Source organism: Numida meleagris, chromosome 1 (assembly GCF_002078875.1).
Source record: "Numida meleagris isolate 19003 breed g44 Domestic line chromosome 1, NumMel1.0, whole genome shotgun sequence".
NCBI lineage: Eukaryota > Metazoa > Chordata > Aves > Galliformes > Numididae > Numida > Numida meleagris.
Genome location: NC_034409.1, coordinates 141,103,988 through 141,127,147, shown reverse-complemented (window position 1 = coordinate 141,127,147; position 23,160 = coordinate 141,103,988). Strand labels below are relative to the sequence as shown.

At 36.0% G+C, this 23,160-nt stretch overlaps 1 protein-coding gene across 1 annotated transcript in view; it reads left to right on the top strand.

The window, feature by feature from the left end:
* The window catches only part of ITGBL1 (integrin subunit beta like 1), a 130,190-nt gene that overhangs the window by 62,569 nt on the left and 44,461 nt on the right, over window positions 1-23,160 (top strand). Inside the window, exons 6-7 of the mRNA XM_021415869.1 lie at window positions 1,623-1,763; window positions 3,063-3,209. Of these exons, the coding sequence (XP_021271544.1) occupies window positions 1,623-1,763; window positions 3,063-3,209 (288 nt within the window). The remainder of the gene's footprint in view (window positions 1-1,622; window positions 1,764-3,062; window positions 3,210-23,160) is intronic.

Below are 23,160 nucleotides of genomic sequence, written 5' to 3'. Positions count from 1 at the left end.
TTGTAAGTGGGAGAAATGAAGATGAGTAGTGTAGCTGGTATTCTGAAAAGCTGCAAACTTCTCTACAAAAATACATTCATGTGATATTTATCTTTTTTCAACTATTTGTGATTTTATCCATATTAAAAAAAATTAGGTCTTTTGACTACATAAAGTTGCTTTCCAGTGTTTCTACTCTCTTTAGTCCTGTTTACCTAAATTTCTGTGTTTATTTTTGTGATATTAGTACAGTTCATCTTGTCTTGCCCATTCTAAAATTAAATATCGAAGCATACCTTACTGTTTAGCTTACCTCAGTGGTAAAATTGGTAAATTATTTGTATCTCTCCACCAACTGTCTAATCGACCATCTGAGACCAGATGTGAACTTCAGATTTTTTAAACTTTGATGGGGTAGCGCTTTCCATTCTAATAGTTAAGACATCTGATTCAAATTCACTTTGAAGTTGTTTCTGTGAGGATAAATCATTCTCCAAAAGTATTTCCTCACTTTCTGGTTTCATTTTGTATTTTTCTCCTTCCTCCAGTAAGGTCACTGAATTGTGAAATAATCAATAATGTGATGCAAATTTCTTGAAGGCTGTCTCGGTGACTTTAGCACTTGACAGGGCAGCAGTTCTTCAGGCTTCATATGACAGTCATTCATGCACAGTTGTGCAGTCCTTCTCTTTTCAAAGACAGTGCACATGTCTGCTGTTCTATCACTCTGTCCTGTTCTCCTCAAATTTATTATATTCAAAATAATCTGAATAAGAAGACAGAGGCATTTGTGGAATAGCAGAAAAGTGGAGTTGCTGTCCAGGAAATGGACTGCATACATCTGAAATGTTAGGCTGCTACTTTGCACCTGTTGACCTCTCAGCAAAAGCAGTGAATTTATGCAGAAGAAGCCACAGAGGCCATTTTTATTTTCAGAGATGCTGAGTCTATTTAGTAAGCATATTTAAAATTCTGAATAAGGAAACCGTATGCGTGTTCTGACTTTACCTTAATCAGTACATTCTCTATATATCAGTAAGGTTGTGCCAAATAAGTATCTGTCATGTATAACATTTTCCCTCCTATTGTAAACAACAAGGTGTGGCCATGAATACTGACTTCGGAAAAGTGAAAAAAGTATCATTATCATGTAGCACCGCACTAGTATTCTTGTTAGGTAAAGTTTGACTTCCTACTCATTTTCAACTGGATTAGAATTTGGATTTTTTTTCTAGCTTAAATGTTTATGCTTTAATATTCATTATTTATCCAATTTACCTATCCCAAATCATTTAAACAGCATTGATTTATATTCTTATTAGTGTCAGCACAAATTACTGTTGATGTCAAAGATTTTCTACTGTTCAGTGTACTACATTTTTTGTTGATTCCTAATGGGGCTCTACAGAAAAAAAGGAACTTAAAGCCAACTTGTCTGTATGAGGTAATACCACTAAATAATCATAGAAAGTTTTAAATCATAGAAGTTGAACATACACTCATGATTAACATTTGCAGTTTTGACATTACACTCCCACGAGAGCAGAAAATTAACAGGTGTGAATTTTTGCAATCAAACTGTTAATACTCTAAATTGCTTAGTTGATTTTCTGTCTCTGTCTCTTTTATTTTCTCTTTCCTAGGCACATGTGTATGTGGGGAATGTACATGCCATGATGTGGATCCAACTGGTGACTGGGGAGATATTCATGGAGATACTTGTGAGTGTGATGAAAGAAACTGCAAAGCAGTGTATGATAGATATTCTGATGACTTCTGTTCAGGTAAGAAAAATCTAAAATGGAACTTATGTGTAGCTCTATAATAAAAGTGCCCAATTGGCCTGATCTTGCTCTTCCTTTTCTCTTCATTCTCATTTTCCCTAGCTTTAATTACACCAAACTCTAGCTGTTTTTGTTTGTTTTAGAGGGGTGGGCTTTTAAGCTTTAAGACACACACACACAAAAAAAATTAAAAAAAGGAGACACTTTTTTTTGAATTCTAAAATTTTCTGAAAACTTCTTTTTTTCCTCTGTAAATATGAACTATTTTTAGGTGCACAATTCCCTTCTAATACTATGGCCTTCACTGTAGTCTAAGATAAAGTGCATAATGTCTGAAACTTTAAAATATATATCCTATATTGGGACAATTTAAATTTGATCATATTTTATTTGTTATTGCATATATAAATAAGAGAACATATGTCCAGTTTCCAACCTGTCAGTGGGTACACATACAAGCAAGGAACAGAAAAGGAGGCTTTGAACACTTTTCAAGGAAGACAAATAACTGAAGTAAAGAAAAATTGTTCTTGTGAGCTTAGTAAGACGCATAGCCCTGGAACTACTCTGACAGCTTGTAGACTGCTTGTTTCCATTTTCTCTCTTTGAACTGATTAAGTGAATATGTTTAATAAAAGTAATGTAAGCCAATATTAAGCTTCAAGTATTGTTAGATAGAGATATAAAAGGAAAATTTTGATGGTTTTCAAGAAAAAACTGCATAGAAAAGTGCACATAAGATCAATGCTTTGAAGTTTCGTATCCAGTATAAGACAGCTGTATGAACAGTGTGAGAGAAGATCATAGAGTCATTGAGGGAAAGACCTTCAAAATCATCTAGTTAAGGTCATACAGTTCAGTTATCAATCTGACCTATCAATTGCCATCATTATACCATGTCATTTATTGCCACATCCACATATCTCTTAAATACATTCAGGGATGGAGGGTAGAAAAAAAACACAACAAAACATAACGGTAAGTGACATATTGCTTTTTGATGGCCCTACTTCTCCAGACAATGAGATGCACGTCTGTAGCCTTCTTTACACCTTTTCACATGAGAAGTCTGTGACAAGTGGCAAAACATCCCTTAAAAAGAAAATATGAAGGAAATACAGCTCAAATGACAATATGCAAGTTTCTGTGAGAAAAAAAAGTAGATATAGTGAGTTGATTATATTTTTGCCAGACTGACTTTTTAATAAAACCAGAAATTTGATAGAGTTCACTTAATCATCAGGGCTTAATACCTATCATCTGCATGGAGGCTAATCTTTAGCTGTATTTATTGCAAAGGTCACGGACAGTGTAATTGTGGAAAGTGTGACTGTAAAGAAGGATGGACAGGGAAGAAGTGTGAACATCCACGGTCTTGTCCATTGTCAGCTGAGGAAAGTGCTAAGAAATGCAAAGGAAATTCTAATTTACCTTGCTCTGGAAGAGGTAAGCACATTTCTGGTAGAATTTTCATGCTCACGAAGTATGCTCTCAATAAAGAATTTTTACAGATGTCCAACATTACTAGTACTAAAAAATGTGAACTTTCTTGGATCAGTGTACGTAAGTAAGACCTGCATAACTTTTGAGTTATTAGAAGGTAGTAGAGAATATGAAGTTGGAAGGGGGGTTGGAACTAGATGATCTTTAAGATCCCTTCCAACCCAAACTATTCTATGATTCTACTGTGAATGAACATTTGTTTTGGGATTTTTCAAGGAACCTTTGAAGATAGCTGCAATTAAGTCGTCATTAGGATATACTCAAAACTTGAAGCTGTTCTTTGCAGTCTTTGATGAAACCAGTTCTCAGTCTGTATAAAATGCTGTGGCACCATCATCACAGAGCTGTGCAGATTCATACTGCCAGAACTGATTTCTAAAACACTGTTGTTCAGTTTTCTAATTAGCCTCTGGCTTTTAATTTATAAAGATTTCTTTGCGACACTGTAGCCTTTTCAAATCTTTGACTAAAATAATATACAATCTTATGCATACAACTGAAATTCAAGATACAAGCAAAAGGAAACATTGCTCTGAAGGAAAAGGAGGTGCTAATTTTCATCTGTCACAGTGTGAAATGTGTTTCTCATAAATAGAAGATGAAAAAGGAACTATAACACAGAGTTTTACTAGAACTGGTAATTGAAGTTTTTATGAATTCTGCCCACTTAAGTATCTGCTGGGAAAGGTCTAAAGCTGGTCTTGAATTGTTGCATTTGACCCTAAATGTCATTTCATTTGCAATTTCTTCTTCCACAAATATTATTTAACATAGCCAGAAATTGTAGGCTGTCTACCTAAGTTAGCACAGTAATAATCATATTTTTAATCTTCCTGTAAATGTGTAACAACTCAAAACTTAGTAAATGGAGCATTAACTATTTCTTAAGAGAAACATCAGCAGTTGTTGCTTTCTTTTTCTTAATTGTGTTAGAATTTTCCACTGGATTAAGTCACTCTACTATTGCTAAAAATTCTCAAAGGAATTTTTGGGTACAAATTAGATGGAAGATGTACATCTGAACATTTTGTTGTTCGTGATTGCATTAATTATAACTAAAGCAAACAAGACTGGAATTAGATTGATTATTTTTTTAATATATTTTTTTTTTAGTATAGACTCACTGTTGTCCTCTTCTTACTGGATGCTGAATGTTTATTTTCTCATTTGCTGTGTTCTGTATGTTGAGCATTTGGAGACAGTTATATGATTTGCATAACAAAGCCTGAAATCTGTATTCTCGGTATAAAAAACATCATGCACTTTGAGTCAAATAACACAGAAAAAAGAATGACGATCATAAGGACAAGTTTAATATGAATAAAAATGCTTTTTTAAATTATAATTCATATTTCCTGTTTATATTTTAAATTTTGAAAAAAAATACTAAATATAGTTTGAAAAAGTGCCATTTTAAAATGAAATGTGTAATCTTGTTTTAATTGTGTGAATCGTTTTGTTTAGGATATTGACAGAGAAAAGGAGGAAGGAGACTAGCCTAATCATTTGTATTTTGCTGTGTTTTGTGATTGTTTCTTTTTGTTGTTGTTTTTATGCTTTTTAGGTTTCGTTTTTTTTTTTTTCTGTTTGTTTGTTTTTTGAGGCTGACCTTCCTGAATTTCCCTTTCTTCCACTATATTCTGAATACTAAAAAAAAATTAAGAAAGTTCCTCTACTGCTGAAAGGACATATGTGTTTAATTCCTATGAAAATTTATCATTGAACCTGGGCCAATGTGCAAATCCTACTACTTGTCATTATATATTTCTGTGGACAAAAGTTACACAAGCAAAGGAAATAACTCACGGAATCCATTCAAGCACAACTTCTGTCAAGTCTTCTGGGAGGGGGAAAGGCCATGGACTTGCAAAACAAGCCCTAGTTTTTCTGAAGTCAGTATGGAGCATTCTGAGACTAGGAAGTTCCAAAGAAAATGGAAACATTTTCTTCCCATTTGAACATTAGTATTTTGATCACTTTCTTGTAATATTTTTCTGTTGACTGTGGCATAAAGACAGAAAGAGTACATCTACTGTGCTGCTGGAGAAGTACATGATGTCCTTATTAAATAAGATCTTCTAGTAAGGCTGGTTGTGTATGGAGCAGAATGTAGAATGGAAAGCCCAGAGATGTAGCAGTAGTTTGTGTCCTTGAAGAATGATTTCTGCTCATCTCTATCTTGTTTCTGGGTTAGCCAACAGTGATTCTGACAGCTGATGCTCTTTTGCAATCACTTTTATGCTCTTGAATAAAGACATTACAGACAATGCATCCTGAGGGTATTTAATTTCATTATAGGTAGCCATAATTTTGAGGGAAACATAGTAGAATGCTATAATTCATAGTCGTTTTGTATAGCCACTGACTAAATGCCGAGATATGGTCAGATTTTCAGGTATAGGAGGTTGAAACTTCAATTGTGATACTCTTTTCACAAGATTAGCATAATTTATATTCTTGTTTATAGCATTTTCTTAATGAAATGTTAAGTATGATTTCAAAATGTGATGATTCTTCATTTAAAAATTACATGAATGAAATTCCATTCTGTCTTATGAAGCACTGAAGAAAGCCTTGGTGGGCTGTTTTTAGTTCTTTGTGCATTTTTAAATGTTTTTCTGATTTTGAAGACTATAAAACTTCCAATGATTCAGTCCTTAAAATCTCCAATAATACTTACAGAAGGCAAACAATTAAAAAAAAATAAAGAAAGAAAAAAAATGAAAAGAAGACCACAAATCCTCTTTATTCTTCATGAATACAAGTTTGGGATTTGTATGTTTTCATGTCAAAGGTTTGAGGTATTGGAAGTAATATAATAACCTTATCTTTTGTTTTCCTTGATAGAATATTTTATAACATTAACACAAAAATCATGGCAGAATTATACTCTTCAAAAATTGTTAATCAGTCTGAGGAACAAAAAACTTCCATCTTTGAACTTCATCATGGGAAAATGCTCATCTTGTACCCTATACTTTGTTTTCAACTGTAATAATGACCGGAAAAGAGAATATTAATCTAATCTCACTCTTTTTTATGATTCAGTATAATCTTTTTATGAGTCAGTGACTCAACATTTTTCTAATATTAATTCTTCCTATAAAGTTCCAGATTTTTAACCGTGTTCCCAAATTTTTACTATTCACCTATAACACAAATTATGTTCTTCAATAAGCAGGAATAGAGAAGGCCTCAGCAATGCAAATTAAGAAAGTTATTTTTTGCATGTGATACCCAGATTTTGAGAATCCTAGGTTTCACTAACTATAAGTTATAGAACCTCAGTAAGGGGCATAAAAATATAGGGAGATTAAAAAAAGAATCAACACCGTTAAAGAAAGCTTTTTAGAATAAATTGTTTAATATATCAAAAGTACATTAAAGTTATGTTAAAAAATAGAGAATTTAAAGGAAGTTAAGAATATGACCTAATTAGGTAGATAAACGCTATCCATAAAATGCTCAATACAATTTCTCAAACTGCCTATTAGTATCCTGAGAGCAGATAAAGCAGGGTGCTTTTGTTCCAAACCCTCATTCTCTTCCTGATTTTCCACAGTCACTCACAGGAACAACAAGCTTTTTCATGGGTGCTGATCAGGATGTGGAGAGAGCAGTGAAGCTGCCAAAAATATACTTCAGCATGGTCTTCTATTTCTTAGTTGTTTCAAGTAGATAAAGATAGGCTTTATATTGACATACCGAGCTGTAAGTGGGAATTCTATACTTTCAAATGATGTAATAAAGACAGAGGAAATATATATTCTCTCAGTTAAAACAATCAGGCTGCTTTTACTTTCAGTAGTTCCAGTTACACATGTAATGGAGAAGGATTAGTGAAGGACCAGATGACAATTTTGGGAATACAAATATGCTATCACTAGGTATTTCCAAAAATTACTTTTCTTAATAAATCATGTTGAAGAGGAGAGATTCAAGCTGGATTCATTCACATAAAATGAGCAATACCTTCTACACTTTTATTCCTAAGAGTGTTTTTTAATCACTTGCTCCATGACTTATCACCACAGATATAATTTTTAATAATGAAATACTATGCATTTTAAGAATATACTGTACAATAAGAGCAGTGTCAGAGACAAAGGGGAAGACACAGTAAAAAAATGTTATGGTAAGGAATAAAGAGACAGCTTATTGTTATCAGGATTAAGGGACAGTGCAAAACACTTTTCTATCTTTATAATGCGCATCACTCATTTGAATATCCCCCTAGGGCAAAAAATCAGATGTCAAAATAATTATTACAGAAAAGCTTTGAGGAAGAGAAATGAAAATAAAGAGTAGGTTTTGAGAATACTAGATGAGAGCTTTCTTCTTCTTTTTTTTTTAATGATCTTGTAATTGTCACTTATCTTGAGTGAAGGCAGCCATACTATGGCAGTGATCCAAAGATAGATAAATGACAAATCTCTTTCTTGGTACTGTCTTTTGGCATTTTAATCTCCTTTTCATGATGGTTTCTATTTATTTTTCATATGGAGAGAATAAGACTGTTTCTTTCTATGAAATTTCCCTTTATACTTGTGCTCTAACACATTTGAAATACAATTTTTTTTAAAATTCGGAAAAATATGTTAATTTTGCAAACTCTATAAAGTCTTGTTTTCAAAATATTACTTTTGTGATCTCGTAAGATATACAGCACTTTGAAAGTTTCCTGACCATTGTTTCTTTTCAGTAACTTTGCTGTTTTTTCTCTATGTAGAAGATGACCCTATCAGAGGGTGACTGACTCACTGAAAGAGTAAGAATACTCAAGGCATTATTGCAGACTCCTTATGACATTGGTGTCCAACCTTTTGGCTTATCTGGGCCACACTGAGTGAAGAGGAATTGTATTGGGCCGCACATATGTTGGTCGCTATGAAAGTAGCGCCTCCTGTTTATTTCCATGAGAACTACAACAGAAACAAAGATCACAATAACACTATTTGATAGAACAAATTCTCAGTTACAAAAAAAACTATTTTTCAACAGTCACCACCATTAGCTATGTATTTTCACCAGTGTTGTACAAGAGCCTGCATACTGCACTACTTAAAATCTGCACCAGCAGAGATGATCCACTGCCACTGTCAACTCTGCTGAAATGCACTATCCACTGCCTCACTGTGCTCAAATTTACTGTTCGGTCTTCACAAATGTTCAGCAAGCATCCAGGAATGTCAATGGGTGCCATTTTTTCTGCACAGAAGAATTCAGTGACACACCTTAGGTTCATACGCACTTCCATGTCAGACACCAGTTTGTCACACTGCCCCTCTGCTGCCATCTGTCCCACAGAAACAAAATCTAAAGGGATGCTGATGGGATAGTTCAGCCTCTACTGCCATACTAGTATTTCTCTCTAGCAAGAGAGGGCTTACAAAAGTCTGGTAGAGTCAAATTTTTGACTTGGACATCTGATTGTAACTCTGTACATTCAATTTGAAAATTTGGAGCTCATGTATTTATGCTGACTGAATACAGAGTCACAAATATATCAAAAAAGTGATGATTTTTTCAGCAATATTGAAACCTATTCTCAAATTCCTTTATCACAATGGAAAGCACAGCTGCAGGTTTTTTGCTGTTCATGGGACAGTATTCAGCCAGTGCATCAAAATGTATACAATTACTTGTCATAACTTGAGCCTATGCCCTGGTTTCAGCTCAGGCAACATTGATAGCACACTGACGATTTGGTTGTTGCTGAGCGATGGGTGTGCACCTAAGTTGGGTGTATGTGGTCTATGGGCTGCCGGTTGGACATTTCTGCCTTATGGAGGACAGCAAATCAGTCTCATGTGTTCAGTGTTGGATTCTGTAATGCATGTTGCTCATCTGCAGGATACCATCTCCTGAAGTCTAGAAACAAATCTTAGGAACAAGGGACCCTAAGATAACCCCAAAGGGCAGTGCCACTGTCCACTGTCTGCTGCAAAGTCCTAATCCTTTGTAGCTTATCCTTGTCTGTACTGTTGTATGTTATACATTTTGTGTTGCTCTCAAACATAGGTCATCAAAACTTGGGCTGACAAAGCAAATACTGTAAATTCTAATTGATACAACATACTGTGTTACAGAATCATAAAATAATAGGTTCATAGACTTAGCACGGTTGGAAAAGACCTACAAGATCATCCAGTCCAACCATCCACCTCCCACCAATATAACCCCACTAAACCATGTCTGTCAACACAACGTCTAAATGTTTCTTGAACACCTCCAGGGACGGTGACTCAACCACCTCCCTGGGCAGCCTGTTCCAGTGCCTGACCACTCTTTCAGAAATGTAGCATTTCCTAATGTCCAGCCTGAATCTTCCCTGGCGCAACTTGAGGCCATTCCCCCTCGTCGTGTCACTAGTTACAAGAGAGAAGAGGCTGTCCCCCAGCTCACTACAACCTCCCTTCCGGTAGTTATAGAGAGTGATAAGGTCACCTCTGAGCCTTCTCTTCTCCAGACTGAACAATCCCAGCTCCCTCAGCTGCTCCTCATAAGGCCTGTGCTCCAGACCCCTCACCAGCTTTGTTGCCCTCCTCTGAACACGCTCCAGGGCCTCAGTGTCTTTCTTGCAATGAGGGCCCAAAACTGGACACAGTACTCGAGGTGGGGCCTCACCAGTGCTGAGTACAGAGGGACAATGACTTCCCTACTCCTACTGGCAACACTATTTCTGATACAAGCCAGGATGCCATTGGCCTTCTTGGCCACCTGGGCACACTGCTGGCTCATGCTCAGCTGAGCATCGACCAATACTCCCAGGTCCATTTCCCCCCCACACAACTTTCCAGCCACTCTGCCCCAGGCCTGTAGCGTCACGTAGGGTTGTTGTGGCCAAAGTGCAGGACGTGGCACTTGGTCTTGTTGAACCTCATCCCATTGGCTTCAGCCCAGAGATCCAGCCTGTCCAGATCCCTCTGTAGGGCTTGCTACCCCCAGGCAGATCGACACTTCTTGCCAGCTTGGTGTCGTCTGCAAACTTACTGAGGGTGCTCTCAATGCCCTCACCCAAGTCATCAATAAAGATACTGAACTGGGCAGGCCCCAGCACTGACCGCTGGGGAACACCACTCATGACTGGTTGCCAGCTGGATTTAACTCCATTCACCACCACTGTCTGGGCCCGGTCCTCCAGCCAGCTCTTTACCCAGCAAAGAGTGTACCTGTCCAAGCCACGGGCTGCCAGCTTCTCCAGGAAAGAGAATCTTGTAGAAGGAAAGAGAAGACCTCATGCCTATGTAGAAGGAAAGAGAAGGCCTCATGCAGTGAATTGTATCTGTGTACCAACAGGAGTGAATGGAAACTAGATACAGAGATATGTGCTAAATAGTGGCCTAAAAGCAGAAGGAACTATGCCATTCCTTTCTGACCTTTGTGATGTCTTGCATGACTGGTCATAAATATGACATAAAGCATTCAGCTTCTAAATAATTTGGAGTTTTAGATCTTGAAATACTATAGCTTCATAGAAACTTATGGAGGACATTGTTCAGTAGGTCTTGAACATTTTTGAACTTGTACAACCTGTAATATGGTAATGCACAGCTGATTACCTCTCTGGCTTGTAAATTTCTACAGACAGGGATGATACTTTAGAAAGGCTGCTGTTGGAAGATGTGAGATCATGGGAACCACTTCTGTGCTTTTAACACTGGAGCCTTCTTTGCCAAAATTTTGTGACCTCACAGTTCAGTTTCTTTTCTTCTGAGTGTAGATATCAGTTAAAGATGATGGGTTTCCTCTCTAGCATGATACTACTAAAACCGACCAACAAAAATTTCTTGTATTTCTATTAAGTATCTATAGAAAAACATGTTTTTTAATAATTATTGCTTATTGAATTGATAAAGAAAGGTGGTAGGGAAAGTTGTCATTTGAGTTATTCAGTATAAGTTATACTTGACAGGATAGTTAGAGTAGAAAAGTAAACAATCCTAAGGTAAAATCTAGGTTACCATCCCTGCTACCAGCTCTTTATTGCAGCCTCTTACTATGCAAATTGTACTGTTTAATTGAAGTGCAAATTACTCTAATATACATCATCTCTGAATTTGGCCTGCTGTTTTCATTCATTTTGCATGACCTCTGCATTCTGAAGGAGGTCTTAATTAAAGCACTGTAGTACCCAGTCTGGCAGCACGTTATGTTATTAGCTGGTGTAACAAGAACAGAACATAAATGCAAGTCATGAGTCCCAGTAAGCATCTCTAGCTTTCATCTCATCAGTTTTGAGACTGAGCTCTGTTATTCATTTGCGTGCTTCAAGCAGAGAAGCACTCTTTCCATACTGGTACTTTAACGCCAGATGAGCTGTCATGACAGTGGTTGTTAGGCAATTTCGTATACTCTTATGTACTGGGCTGACACTCCAAAGTCCACTTGTGTAGTCTGTTGATGTCTAATAAAAAATTATGGTCAAATAGTTGTGTCACCTTTTTTTTTTTTTTTTTTTTTTTTTTTTTTTTTTTTTTTNGAGAGAGAGAGAGAGTAGGAAAAGATTTGTCTATAAGTAGTTCAGATCACTGATTTTAAACTGTTTTTCTGATTCAGGCTCTTCAGGCTCTGTATGACCCTTTCGTTCTCCTTTAGTTGAAGCAAGATCCTCGTGAAGCTGCCTTTAGTTAGGAAAGCCAGTCTGGACATGCTAAGAATATTTTATCTTTTTCCATTTCCATTTTTTTAAATGCAATTGCCCTTCTGTACGATTATTTTTTTTTTCAGGATCCCAACACTGCACTTCTTCTCTAGAGAATACTGCTTATTTGTCAGTGACTCACCTTCAGCACTGGTTGTCATTCTTTTAGCCTTTTACTGTTGCCTTTTCAGGAGACAGGAAGTAGGGGCAGAGGAACCAAGGAAGGATTGTAGGTCCTCATAGGTCCTCATTGTAGGTCCTCACCTCACCGCAGTGAACCCATACTTACAGTGCTTATAGCTCAATAATAAATCTATAGTTCAGGAAGTACTTTATCTGCACTTAAGGGCTTTTTTAGTCTGTTCTGGTAGAAGCAGGATGTGTTGGAAGTGTCCTGTGTCTGAGATGCGGATGATATTACAAGAGTAAAGTTGTTCTCAAAAAAAAAATTGTAATAGAATGTACAAATGTACTGAAGTTTCCCACTGGTTTTCAGAGTGGGAAGTCTGAGAAGGGGCAAAGAACAGAGGAAAAGTACTATGTCTGTTTTAGGATGATACTTAAGAATTAGGGCTGTGGGATAAAAGCAGCAGACTAACATTTATGGCTGGCAGAGTAACTGTCATGGATGCCTCTTTACAATTAAAATAACTTGACTTTCTCTTTTCCAGTATAACACTTCTTGATTCAAATATGTTTCAATTTATTCTCAACTGTAAGAAAGACGATGTAAGACAAAACAAATTGTGATGTTTAAGTTGTTATGCAAGATGCAGGCACAAATATTTATATATGATATGTTTATATAACGACATGACTATATACATGTTTATTTATGTTGTTGTTTATGATGAGTAAGGATCAGAGAGCAGACTAACAAATGTTATGTGGTCTCTACAGACCACCTGATCAAGAAAAGACCTAAATGAAGCCTTCTGCAGACAGATGAAAGAAATCTCAGTGTTGATAGCTTTGTTACTTAGAGGCAAATTCAGTCACCTTGATATCTACTGGATAATCAGGAGAGCACAACTCAAGTAATCCAAGAGATCTCTGGCATAATCAGAAGACATATTCATGACACAAGTAGGCCACCATGGAGGACATATTTTGATGGACTTGTTACTCCTGAACAAGGATACAGGGATGTGGTGGCTGATGACAGCATCGGCAGCAGAGGCAGTGGAGCTTAAAATCATTAAAATGAATTGAGAAAAATTGCAATGCCAGACTACAGGATAACTAATCTTCAGTTGTTTAGGAAGCTACTTGACAGAACATCGTGCCCTGTAGGACAAAAGGCTCAGTACAGATGGTGATATTCAGGACAAGCTCCTCAAAGTATGAGTACAGTCTATTTTGGACAAGCATATATGAACTGCTGAACATGTCTGAGCTGGAATATGAAAAGAAATTAAGCATAAGGATGAAACAAGGATAAATTACTTGGGAGAAACATATTCTCTGAGAATGCAAGAATGGAGTTGGAAAAAACAAAACTCAGCTGGAGCTGGAAGCAGCGAGACATGAAGGGCTGAAAGAAGTGTGTCTAGAAGCATATCAGCAACAGGAAGACAAAGGAAAATGTAGGCATGCTGCTCAGTGGCGCAGGGACCTTAGTAACTAAGAGTCTGGAAAATACTGGGGTACTTTTTGTCATGTATGTCATTGGTAAGATCTGGGTTCCCAGGCTACAAAGAGCCTGCAAAATAGGTCTCTCCAAAAATAATGCCTCCTCTTTACTTCCATGGGAACTACAATAGATAAAAAGAGCACAATAACACTATTTGATTAGTGTTCATTAAATCATAGCATGTAGCTTCATCTGTCAGGAAATAAGAGAAAAATAAGTGACCTGTGCACAGATTAGTGGCAGACATCTTGTTTCAGAAATTTGAAGGCTGGAATATGTGGTGTAGTTCGGCCTTGCATTCTTTCTGCTTACTGGTTAGAAAAGTAAAGTTGTACTTCCTTGATTTTTTCATTCTTTCGGCTTGGCTATAGCTTTTCTCTCTGACAACTCCAGAAAAAAATAAATCAGTGTGTAAATGATTAATTGGCAACTGCTTAGTAATTTGTGCCTTCACAGGTGGAAACGGAGACAAAATACGGCAATACATTTTTGTGCCTGGTGGATCAAATTGCACAAGCCCACTAGCAAGTTAGCTTGCATGTTTTTGAACCACATGCCTGTTGGTGTGTGTGTGGAGACATGGATTTACCTACGGTTAATATGGTGGTTAATTTGTAGGGCACATAAGGAACAAATCTGGACATGATTCCTTTAATTTCTTGTGGAACAATGCATTTTTTCTGATGGCTGCCAGCATTACCCCATGAAAGGTCCCCCTTATTCTCTCAGCCAGTGCTTCTGAAATGCTACAGCCTATGAACACACTAAAATTTTCCTCTTGTGTGTGAAATGGTCTTGTTCTTGTTCGTTCCCTTGATTGTAGTTTTTCCTCCTGCAAAGATGACTTCTTTCATCTGTGAAAGATGTCTGTGAAAGAACATGATAGGTTCATTTGATAGCTGTCTTCTGTACATAGTCTCTTCTGTAGTTCAGTCATGCTTAAGTGGTTTTAGCCTATATCTTCCAATTTCAGATTGGAGGAATTCTGCTTTTTTTCTAAACATTATTAGTGTATCTTCTGACGTAGGTGGCAATTTTTGTTCAGGGACCCCTTTTACTTTAAAGTGTTGGTCCTTGTCTAAACCTACAGCACATCAGCATCTTTGATGGATGGTATGTGCTTGTAAAGCTTAGGAAATCAATGTATTGTGAATGCTAGATGGAAGAACTGCATACGTCTAAGTACGATAATCAGAGGTTTGCTGAAAAATCTCTTTAGTTTCTGCTGTAGGATGCCTAAGAAAGAAACATCAAGTATAGTTGCCATTTTGATATAAGAAAGAAACATCAAGTATACTTGCGATTTTGATATACCAATATCATTTGTAAGGATGTAGAACATAAGCTATTTGCTCTACTCAGAGAAGCTAGAATCAATTAAAATTAATAGTAATTTTAAAAGTAGATTAGATTTTTACTATTCCAGAAGTGTCATTCTGTCTTGGTTCACTTCAAAAATGATCTCTAATCTAAACTGAAGTCAAAATTTATCAATGTCTTGAGTACTTCCAGAAATATGGGGATGATTCACACTGCAGACAAAGTTACTCATTGTAATATGCAAGGTCAGTTGTCTGAAGGAATGTTTGTGCAATGCATACAACACAACAGAAATGCAGCTTCATCTTACATTTTTGGAAACACAGCACGTGTTTGAAACAAAAGTACGTATAAGTATCATCTCTCCGATAGCTTTGGTACATCAAGTATTTGTAGTTTTTTTCACAGTAGCAGGAAATATTCCAAAAGAATCTCTGTAAAAAAAAAAAAAAAGAAAGAAAGAAAAAAGAAATTGATATGTTTACATGTGAGAGCTGGCTAGATTTCACACCTTGTTGACCTGTGAGACATCTGACAGTAAGTCATGAGGTTGCATACAGCCACAAAATTTGATATGAAGATCTGTATTGTCCAGAATTTTTGCTCACATCTCCATAATAAATATATGTATATTGTAACATCACTACTTGAGTCAAATTTCATTTGAAAATGCAGAGCTGTCTGGTGTATGCACAACAGCACATTTCTGTTTACCTGCACATTAGGCAAAAAGAAAGCCAAGTCCTCATGTTAAACACGTTAGCTATTGTAAATACAGTAGAATATTCTGGATGAGGTATCTCTCCCAAATTTAGCTAGACATCCAAGTCTGAGATATTTCAGCCTTTGTTTTCAGCAGAATGAGAGTACCTTCAGATTGGAGGTAATCTTCCCATTTATTTTATATTTCTGTGTTGCTATAAGATGAATTGTCATTGTTTCTACTTTTCCCTACTGCCCTTAATGAGAGTGACTATCAGGCTAACCTTTAGATGCCTTCATCTGTGTTCTATAAATCTCACCAGTTTATGAAATCATCTACCCCAAATGTAATGTTGTATTACACTACAAATAAAATTAATAGATGTCTGTGTGGGCTGGGGAAAAGTACCTCTGTTGTTGGTAACTAGATATGAGCCCTTGTTCTGAATATGTTAATGTAGTTTATGACTGTTTCAAGGTGCCTTATCAGTGATGTCTAGACTAGAAAATTAAACAGTGCTATGGATCATCCCCAGGCACTGCAGCTTGTTTGCCTTTAATGTCACATTGTTAGAACAATCGCTGGTCTACTTCTGCCTGTGCCAGCTAGTATCCTTTCCAAACAATTCCTGCTTGTAGTTCAGGAATTAGCGTGGGCTAGTGACTGGCCCCAGCAGGCAGTCTGGATGAGGCTACCTTCAAGAAAGAGAGCTTGGTGGTACGGATGCCAGTTCTTCTGTGCCAAATGGCCCTGGTGCCAGGGAACAGTTCCAAGCCTGTTTAATTGACTAGTAAAGAGACATCTATCAAATACTGTGGTGTTGTTATAACAAAGAAGACTGACCTTCTTTCTGCACTGTGGTTGGTAGGATATCTGTGTAGCTCGCGGGAAAAGATGAAAAAGAAAAGACTCCTGTGCAACTTTCCAAAGACTCATTATCTACACTGAAGCTATTACCTGCTCTGTGCCTTCTCCAAGATAGCAGCTTGTAAACAGTAAAACAAATGGATCAGTGTTGTCCCAAAATTTATTTTGTATACTGTAACAAAAAATTAATAGATTCCCAGGTTGAGTGAGTCATTTGATTTCTTCTTTCTTTTGTGCTTCTTTTATGAAAATTTGCACTTAAAAATATCGTAAGAAAAATCAAATGGAAGCAATCATTTAAGCTGAAAACTATAATCAATCAAAATGGTTTGGGTTTTTGGTGAATACTGTAAGACACTTTGCTTTCCATAATCTGCATTTTGGATAGGAAGCCTGAAATGCATGGTGTGACTTCAGAAACCCAGCTTCTCACAACACAAAAACAAAACCTCCTGTCAGACACACACTTTTCTAAACTAGGCTTACACCACACAAGATTCCAGCTTGATCAATGCTTACCTGCTTTTCTGTCTCACAGCTTCCAGTTTCAGGCATTTGTGCTTTTTCGTCAAGTGTTTTGCAATGTCATGTTCATGGTGCATGTAGTTATGGAGTTATTCTTCTCCTAAGTAAGTGCTTATCAGTAGAGTAAATTTGAAGGGTATAGGTACAAAGATTTAAAAGTACTTTGCGTTCGTTTAGGGAGAAAGGCATTAAAAAGCTAAGCAAACTTTATTTCTCTGACAGGCATAAATAACAAGTGTACATCAGAAGTTACGTTCTGGTCTAGGGAAATTCTAACAAAGCACTTCGTTTTAGAGATACAGGTATTTTGTGAGAGTCAGATTGCTATGAAGTTAATTTATCAAGTGAGTGAATCTCATTCTCAAAGTGTGTAGGCTTTCCTATCAGAAAAAATAGTCCAACATTTTTTAGTAAAGTAATTTTAAGAAGTTAAGACATTTAGCAAGTGCCCAATTTGAATCAACATGATTTGATATTTAAACAGACTTTTTGCTTTCCTACTTTTTGAGGTTGCAAAGGTGCACAGAGATCAGTGCTACTGCTCATATGGAAAAAAATACAGACAGAAACCAGACTAATTTGCAAACACATGTAAAATTTGATTAACTTTTTTCTGAAGAAACTACGAAGGAAAATTTTATGAGTTGCTGTTAAGTAAGCACTGTCTTTGAAAAGATTTTCTTTAGAGAAGCAGGTCTCTAATGTTTTAGAAGTTTTTCAAACACCTGTTAGAAAAACTCAGCAACATCTTTAATATGAAAAGTGCTTCCTAAGTATTTTGTTACCTGTGATGGTATAAATTGCTGCATCCTTGCTTTGAGTAGAAAACTGAAATGAGAGCATAAGCTCCAAAAAAAGAGGGGGAAATACGAAAGTATTTCCTACTTTTAAGTACTTCTGCAGAGATCGGTATACTGTGAGAGCTGAGTACAATCTGGAATAAATATTTTAAGTAGAAGCAGGAACCTAAGGAGAAGTGAAATTGGGGAAAATATTTAGGCTTCTGATGCCTCATTGAGAGTTTTTGCAGTTACTAATGGAAAGTGGGTAACTATAATTAGCAACTAGGAACCTAAATATTTTCAGACATAAATGTAAACATATATATGAAACCTTGGAAAATGGCCATAAGGTAAAATTCTTTTCTGCAGTTTATGGTTGAAGGAGATGGGTGCAACGTTCAAAGACGGTTCACAGTCCAGAAGTTAGTCTGAAAGCCAGCCTTCATGCAGAGAAATCTTAATGAAGTCTTCCAAGACAAAATATTTGTCCCAGAAGTTGTGGATCTCTTTCTGAGACAGGGTTTCACAAACTGGAACTAGAAATTGAGGTAATATATTATCTGATATTTGGTTCCTGAATGTCATTATTGCATTTCTCTTACAGGAACTGTTACAGTTTTTCTTCCTAAGGACAGTTACTTCAAATGCTCTCCCCTTTGTTTGCCATCTTCATTTCTCTAGTGCTCAAAATACTTTCAGCAGACAGCTTTGTCACTTCTGTTAGGAAAATTATTTTATGCCACCCATATTTGTCTTTGTCTGTGTTCTTTTTACTTTCCCATATAAATCACACTTCAGAGAACAAATAAAGCAAGACGTGACCTAAAAACCTGAGTACTTCAGATCAAATCATAAATTCTGTGAAATTTACTGAAATTTCAGCTCTGGTTCTGGAATTGAAAGCTTAGTGTTGGGTAAAGCAAAAAAAAAAAAAACCAACTGTCTGTCTATTATAGAGGTTTTCAGAAAGACAGGTGTATACCACATCCGATGAACTGCTGCCATAAAAATAATAATTCATGCATCTGCTAACTCTGAGATATGCAGCTGGAGAAGGGCAGACAAATGAGTTACTAAACATTAATAATTTTACTTTATTTATTTTTCTGTTTACGTATCTATTTATTTGCCTCTTTCTTTCTTTCTTTCTTTCTTTCTTTGCATTGGTTATAGACATGGTTTTAAAGCCCAAATTCCATATTCTAGTCTCTTTTTTTTTTTAATAGAATGCTGTAAATAAATCCTTTATTTCTTGTATTTGTAATATGATAAATAATAATATGATAATATGATAATTACAATCTACTTTTCTTGCTCATTGTAAGTCTCTTTTTGTCCAAATATCTGCTTCAAATGGACAACACTTTACTCAATCAGTGTTTTAGGAAAGATGTGTAATAGAAGAGAACTTGATCATCAACTTCTGTATGTCTAATAGGTTCATATTCTCTACTAATTTACTCATGAATCTTTTACATGCATCTTCTGCCTATCTTGGATATGCTAACTTTGGAGCTGTGTGTTTGGACTTAGTTTATACTACTGTCTTCTTGCTAAACATGCTTTTCTCCCAATTTCAGTCTGTTTATAAAGCTGTGGAACATACATACAAATGAAATCCTTCTTTCTAAACCAATTGTGAACCCACCCTTTTCCTTCCTAGTAGGAGCTTATGTCCAAATATATTAGACAAAATGAGTCATTAAAGAGAAACATAGAACATGAAACCTGATTTCAAATTTAAAGATTTCTCTTCTAGAATGACCACTGGACTCTAGAATAGATATTACAATACAAGAAAGTGGCAACTTTCCACAGGTACCAACTCACAAACGGTGTTACTTATTATTATTGCCAGTAGATGGCATTGTTTATATTAACTACGTAACTAATAGTTTGAAAATTTTTTGTTGGTGTTTTTTTTGGGGGGTAGTGGGAGACAGGGAGGTTGACAGGCATTCACTTTTCAGACTATTAGAATTCTCATGGAAGTCATACGTATCAGCTATTTTGAAATGGTTTGTCAAATTTCCTTATTTCCTCAGTTCAACAAAAATGTTTGTTTGCAAAATGAAGCAGTCATTTCAGATTTATGCAAGGAAGTAGTTCAAATGACATATTAATTTTAATTTTTGTTTCAAGTGAGGAAGAGGAAAGGATTTTTCCTTTTTGAGGGATAAAAAAGAATATTTAATGAAGAACTTAACATTTAATATTGCTGTTTTCATTCAATAAAAATTATTTATGAGGTATTTGTTGGCCCTATTACTTACTGTTCACATCTCCTATAGAGTCTAGACAGAACCATTTTTTTTTCTGTAGCATATGTGGAATGACTTGTGGAAGAGCTAAGGAAATAACTTAGCAACCTGAGTCCAAATGTAGCTTATAGATCACTATTTTCCTTCCTTCCTTCCTTCCTTCCTTCCTTCCTTCCTTCCTTGCTTCCTTTCTGCCTTCCTTCCTTCCTGCCTTCCTCCCCCTTTTGAATGCTTAATCCAAAGCCCAAGGACATGTATGTTCACTACAGAACCTTTTTGCCCTATTTCAATGTATGATAAAATGAGAGGACTGCTCATAAAGTAAGATACTTTGATGGATGTGAATCTAAAGATTTTTAGAGCATTAGTAATATTGAAATCCATGACCTTTGCAATGATAAACGAGCCACTGAAGTGTAGAAGATATTTCAAGATCCCTTGCATTTCAAAATACATCACATATTCCTCTGCATAATGCAGGTATTGATCCTTGTGGCTCTTGTGTCTGCTGAATGTTTATTTCACAAGCACAGCCAGTAAGCAGGAGCGGATGCACATAAGGGTACGTGTACCAGAAGTATAATGTCCCCAGCTGGAATTCGGAAGTAATGTACACTTGGTTAAATTTGCTATAGTATGCAATAAATAATGGTAAATACAATATCAAAATATCATTTTGTGCCTGTACTGCCAAATCTACCAAGATGTGAGCTCAAAGTGATTCTGAGAAGCAACCTATCAAAATCTGTGCAAATGAGCCTCCTCTGGTTGAATGTGGTACTGCCAAATAATAATGCTGAATGTATCTACCAAGCAATGAATTCATACTAGCAATGTCTTCATTTCTAAACTTTGGATGGCAGTGATTTCCAGTCCCTAATAGGGTACAGAAGCATAAAACTGAAGAAATAAGTGGAAAGATCCTCTGTCCCAATAATTCAACTGACCTGCATAGGCTTAGGCTCCGTAACACTAAAGAAATAAAATAATTACAATCTCACCTTGCTGCAACTTTTTCCTGTACATAAAATCTTCTGTTACCCCGGGGAGCATCATATAGTAAGTCCTTCATATAGTAACCTGGTTGCAGTCTCACAGGACACAAAGGAATTATGACAATGGTGATGCTTGTCACAACCCTGTAGTTGAGCATCAAGTTGAGAGGCAGGGAAAAACACAGGTCTTTTAACTATGTTTATGATTACAAAAAAAAAAATGCCTGTAGAAGGGCTATTCAGGTCATTAGTAATGCCCTTGTACTCAGAGACTGGATAAATTGAGTCATGTCGTGGGCCTTTCGCAGAGGTTGGAGCAACTGCAGAGTCTGTCATAAGGGTTGGAGTAATGGCAGGGCCTGTCACATTATTATCAAATCTAGAGACCTTCTTTTCCCCTTGACAGAGAGACCCGTGGACACCTCTTAGACCATATATGTTCATCCCTGTTCATAACATTGCTGCTGCTTTCCATGGAGTCATTTACCCAACCTTCATCAAAAATATTCTTCACAGAGGCTTCTTAGTGAAGATGCTGATGAAGGAATTTATCCCAAGTATTACCTTACTACATGGGAAATGGCATTAATTTCTTGTAGCTTAAGAAGTCAGAGATTTATCCTTCATTATGCAGATTATTTTGCAGATTGTATTGAGTATTCACTGGAACATATTCAAAGAGCAGCTGGAAGCATCGCCCACCCTTCACTTAAGACTTAGGTCAATGCTGAAAGTAAAAAATAATTAATAGAAACAGAAATATCATGATTATATACAGATTTATATTTTTTGTGTATGTAGCAGCATACTTGAATTCTGTTTGCTGCTTATATATCAGATTAAACTATGTGGACTTTAATGTTTACTGTGATTATCAAATTTGATTTAGTTATAGTTAATCCATCCCTTATCAAAAAAGCACAGGCTACTAATCTGTATTTTATCATCATTGAAATGATAATTAATTTGAGCTGGCATACAAATGTTTTAAATTCTGGTTCTTTTAATTTAAGCTTTTACCTCTGCTTACATTTTTTGGGCTTGTACCCAAATGAGTAATCATTCTGTTTTACTAATTTCAGCATGTTTTAATACTTAAAAGCTGTTACATAAACAAGGAATATGATGGTCTTTTTTTACTCTTCTGGATATACAAGGAATTAGGAGGTTAGTCTGAACAGCCTGCATTTATTTAGTATTAGGTTCCCTTTTATTTCATATCATAGATTCAAATATATTTATTGATATCTCTTTGTGACATTCGATACTTACCTACTAGCAAAATGAATGTGATGCACCATTGTTTACCACTTGATAAATATATTTGCAGTAAGTAATCAACTCAGAGGCATCTCAGTTTCATATATATATGATGCACTGAACTTCATTATTGGCATCTTACACTCATTAGTCATAGGTGACTGATTTTTGACCGGAGACATCCCAGTAATGTTACGGCAAAGAATGAATTTTTCTAGTTTTAATGAGAATGCAGATGAATAGTAATTGAATAATAAACAGCCAATGATTATTTAATAAGCATTTCAAGTAATTAACACAGGAAAAAAGAAAATAGATAATGATGGACAGAGGGTAAATTACAAGTAGTGTAAATACATCTTTACAATTTCCTAAGCATTAGTAGTTCAAGAGTGGCAATGGCAAATAAGAACAAAAATAATATATCTGAAGAGACTCATGGGAAGGCATTACAAATATAAATACACATGCATTTGTTGACATTAATACAGGTTTTTCGGAGGTCAGAAATTGAATGCATAATGATGGGCAGTTTTATCTAAAACAAAGCAAGATGTGCAAGTATTTGTAACTTGTAGAGTTATATAGCATGTAAAACTTCAAACGTTTATTACAGTTTCTTTCTTAGGTCATCTCAGTGAATCTATTGTCAGTAGGTCACAGGGGTTTCAGAGATAGCTCCTTATTCCTTATGTTTAGAATAGTCAGGTTTAGAGACACCTCAACAAAACCACCAGTCCTTTGGGTAGGAAGCCTGCACTTACGTAAATTTGCAAGATGTATTGGTTTCTGTTAAGAACAAGCAGACTATTTCTCAGATGAGAAATATTGAAGGATGATCTAGTTATCAGATACTCCATACTAGGGAGCTACTAATCTAATAGAGTTCATAGTCCAATTCAGC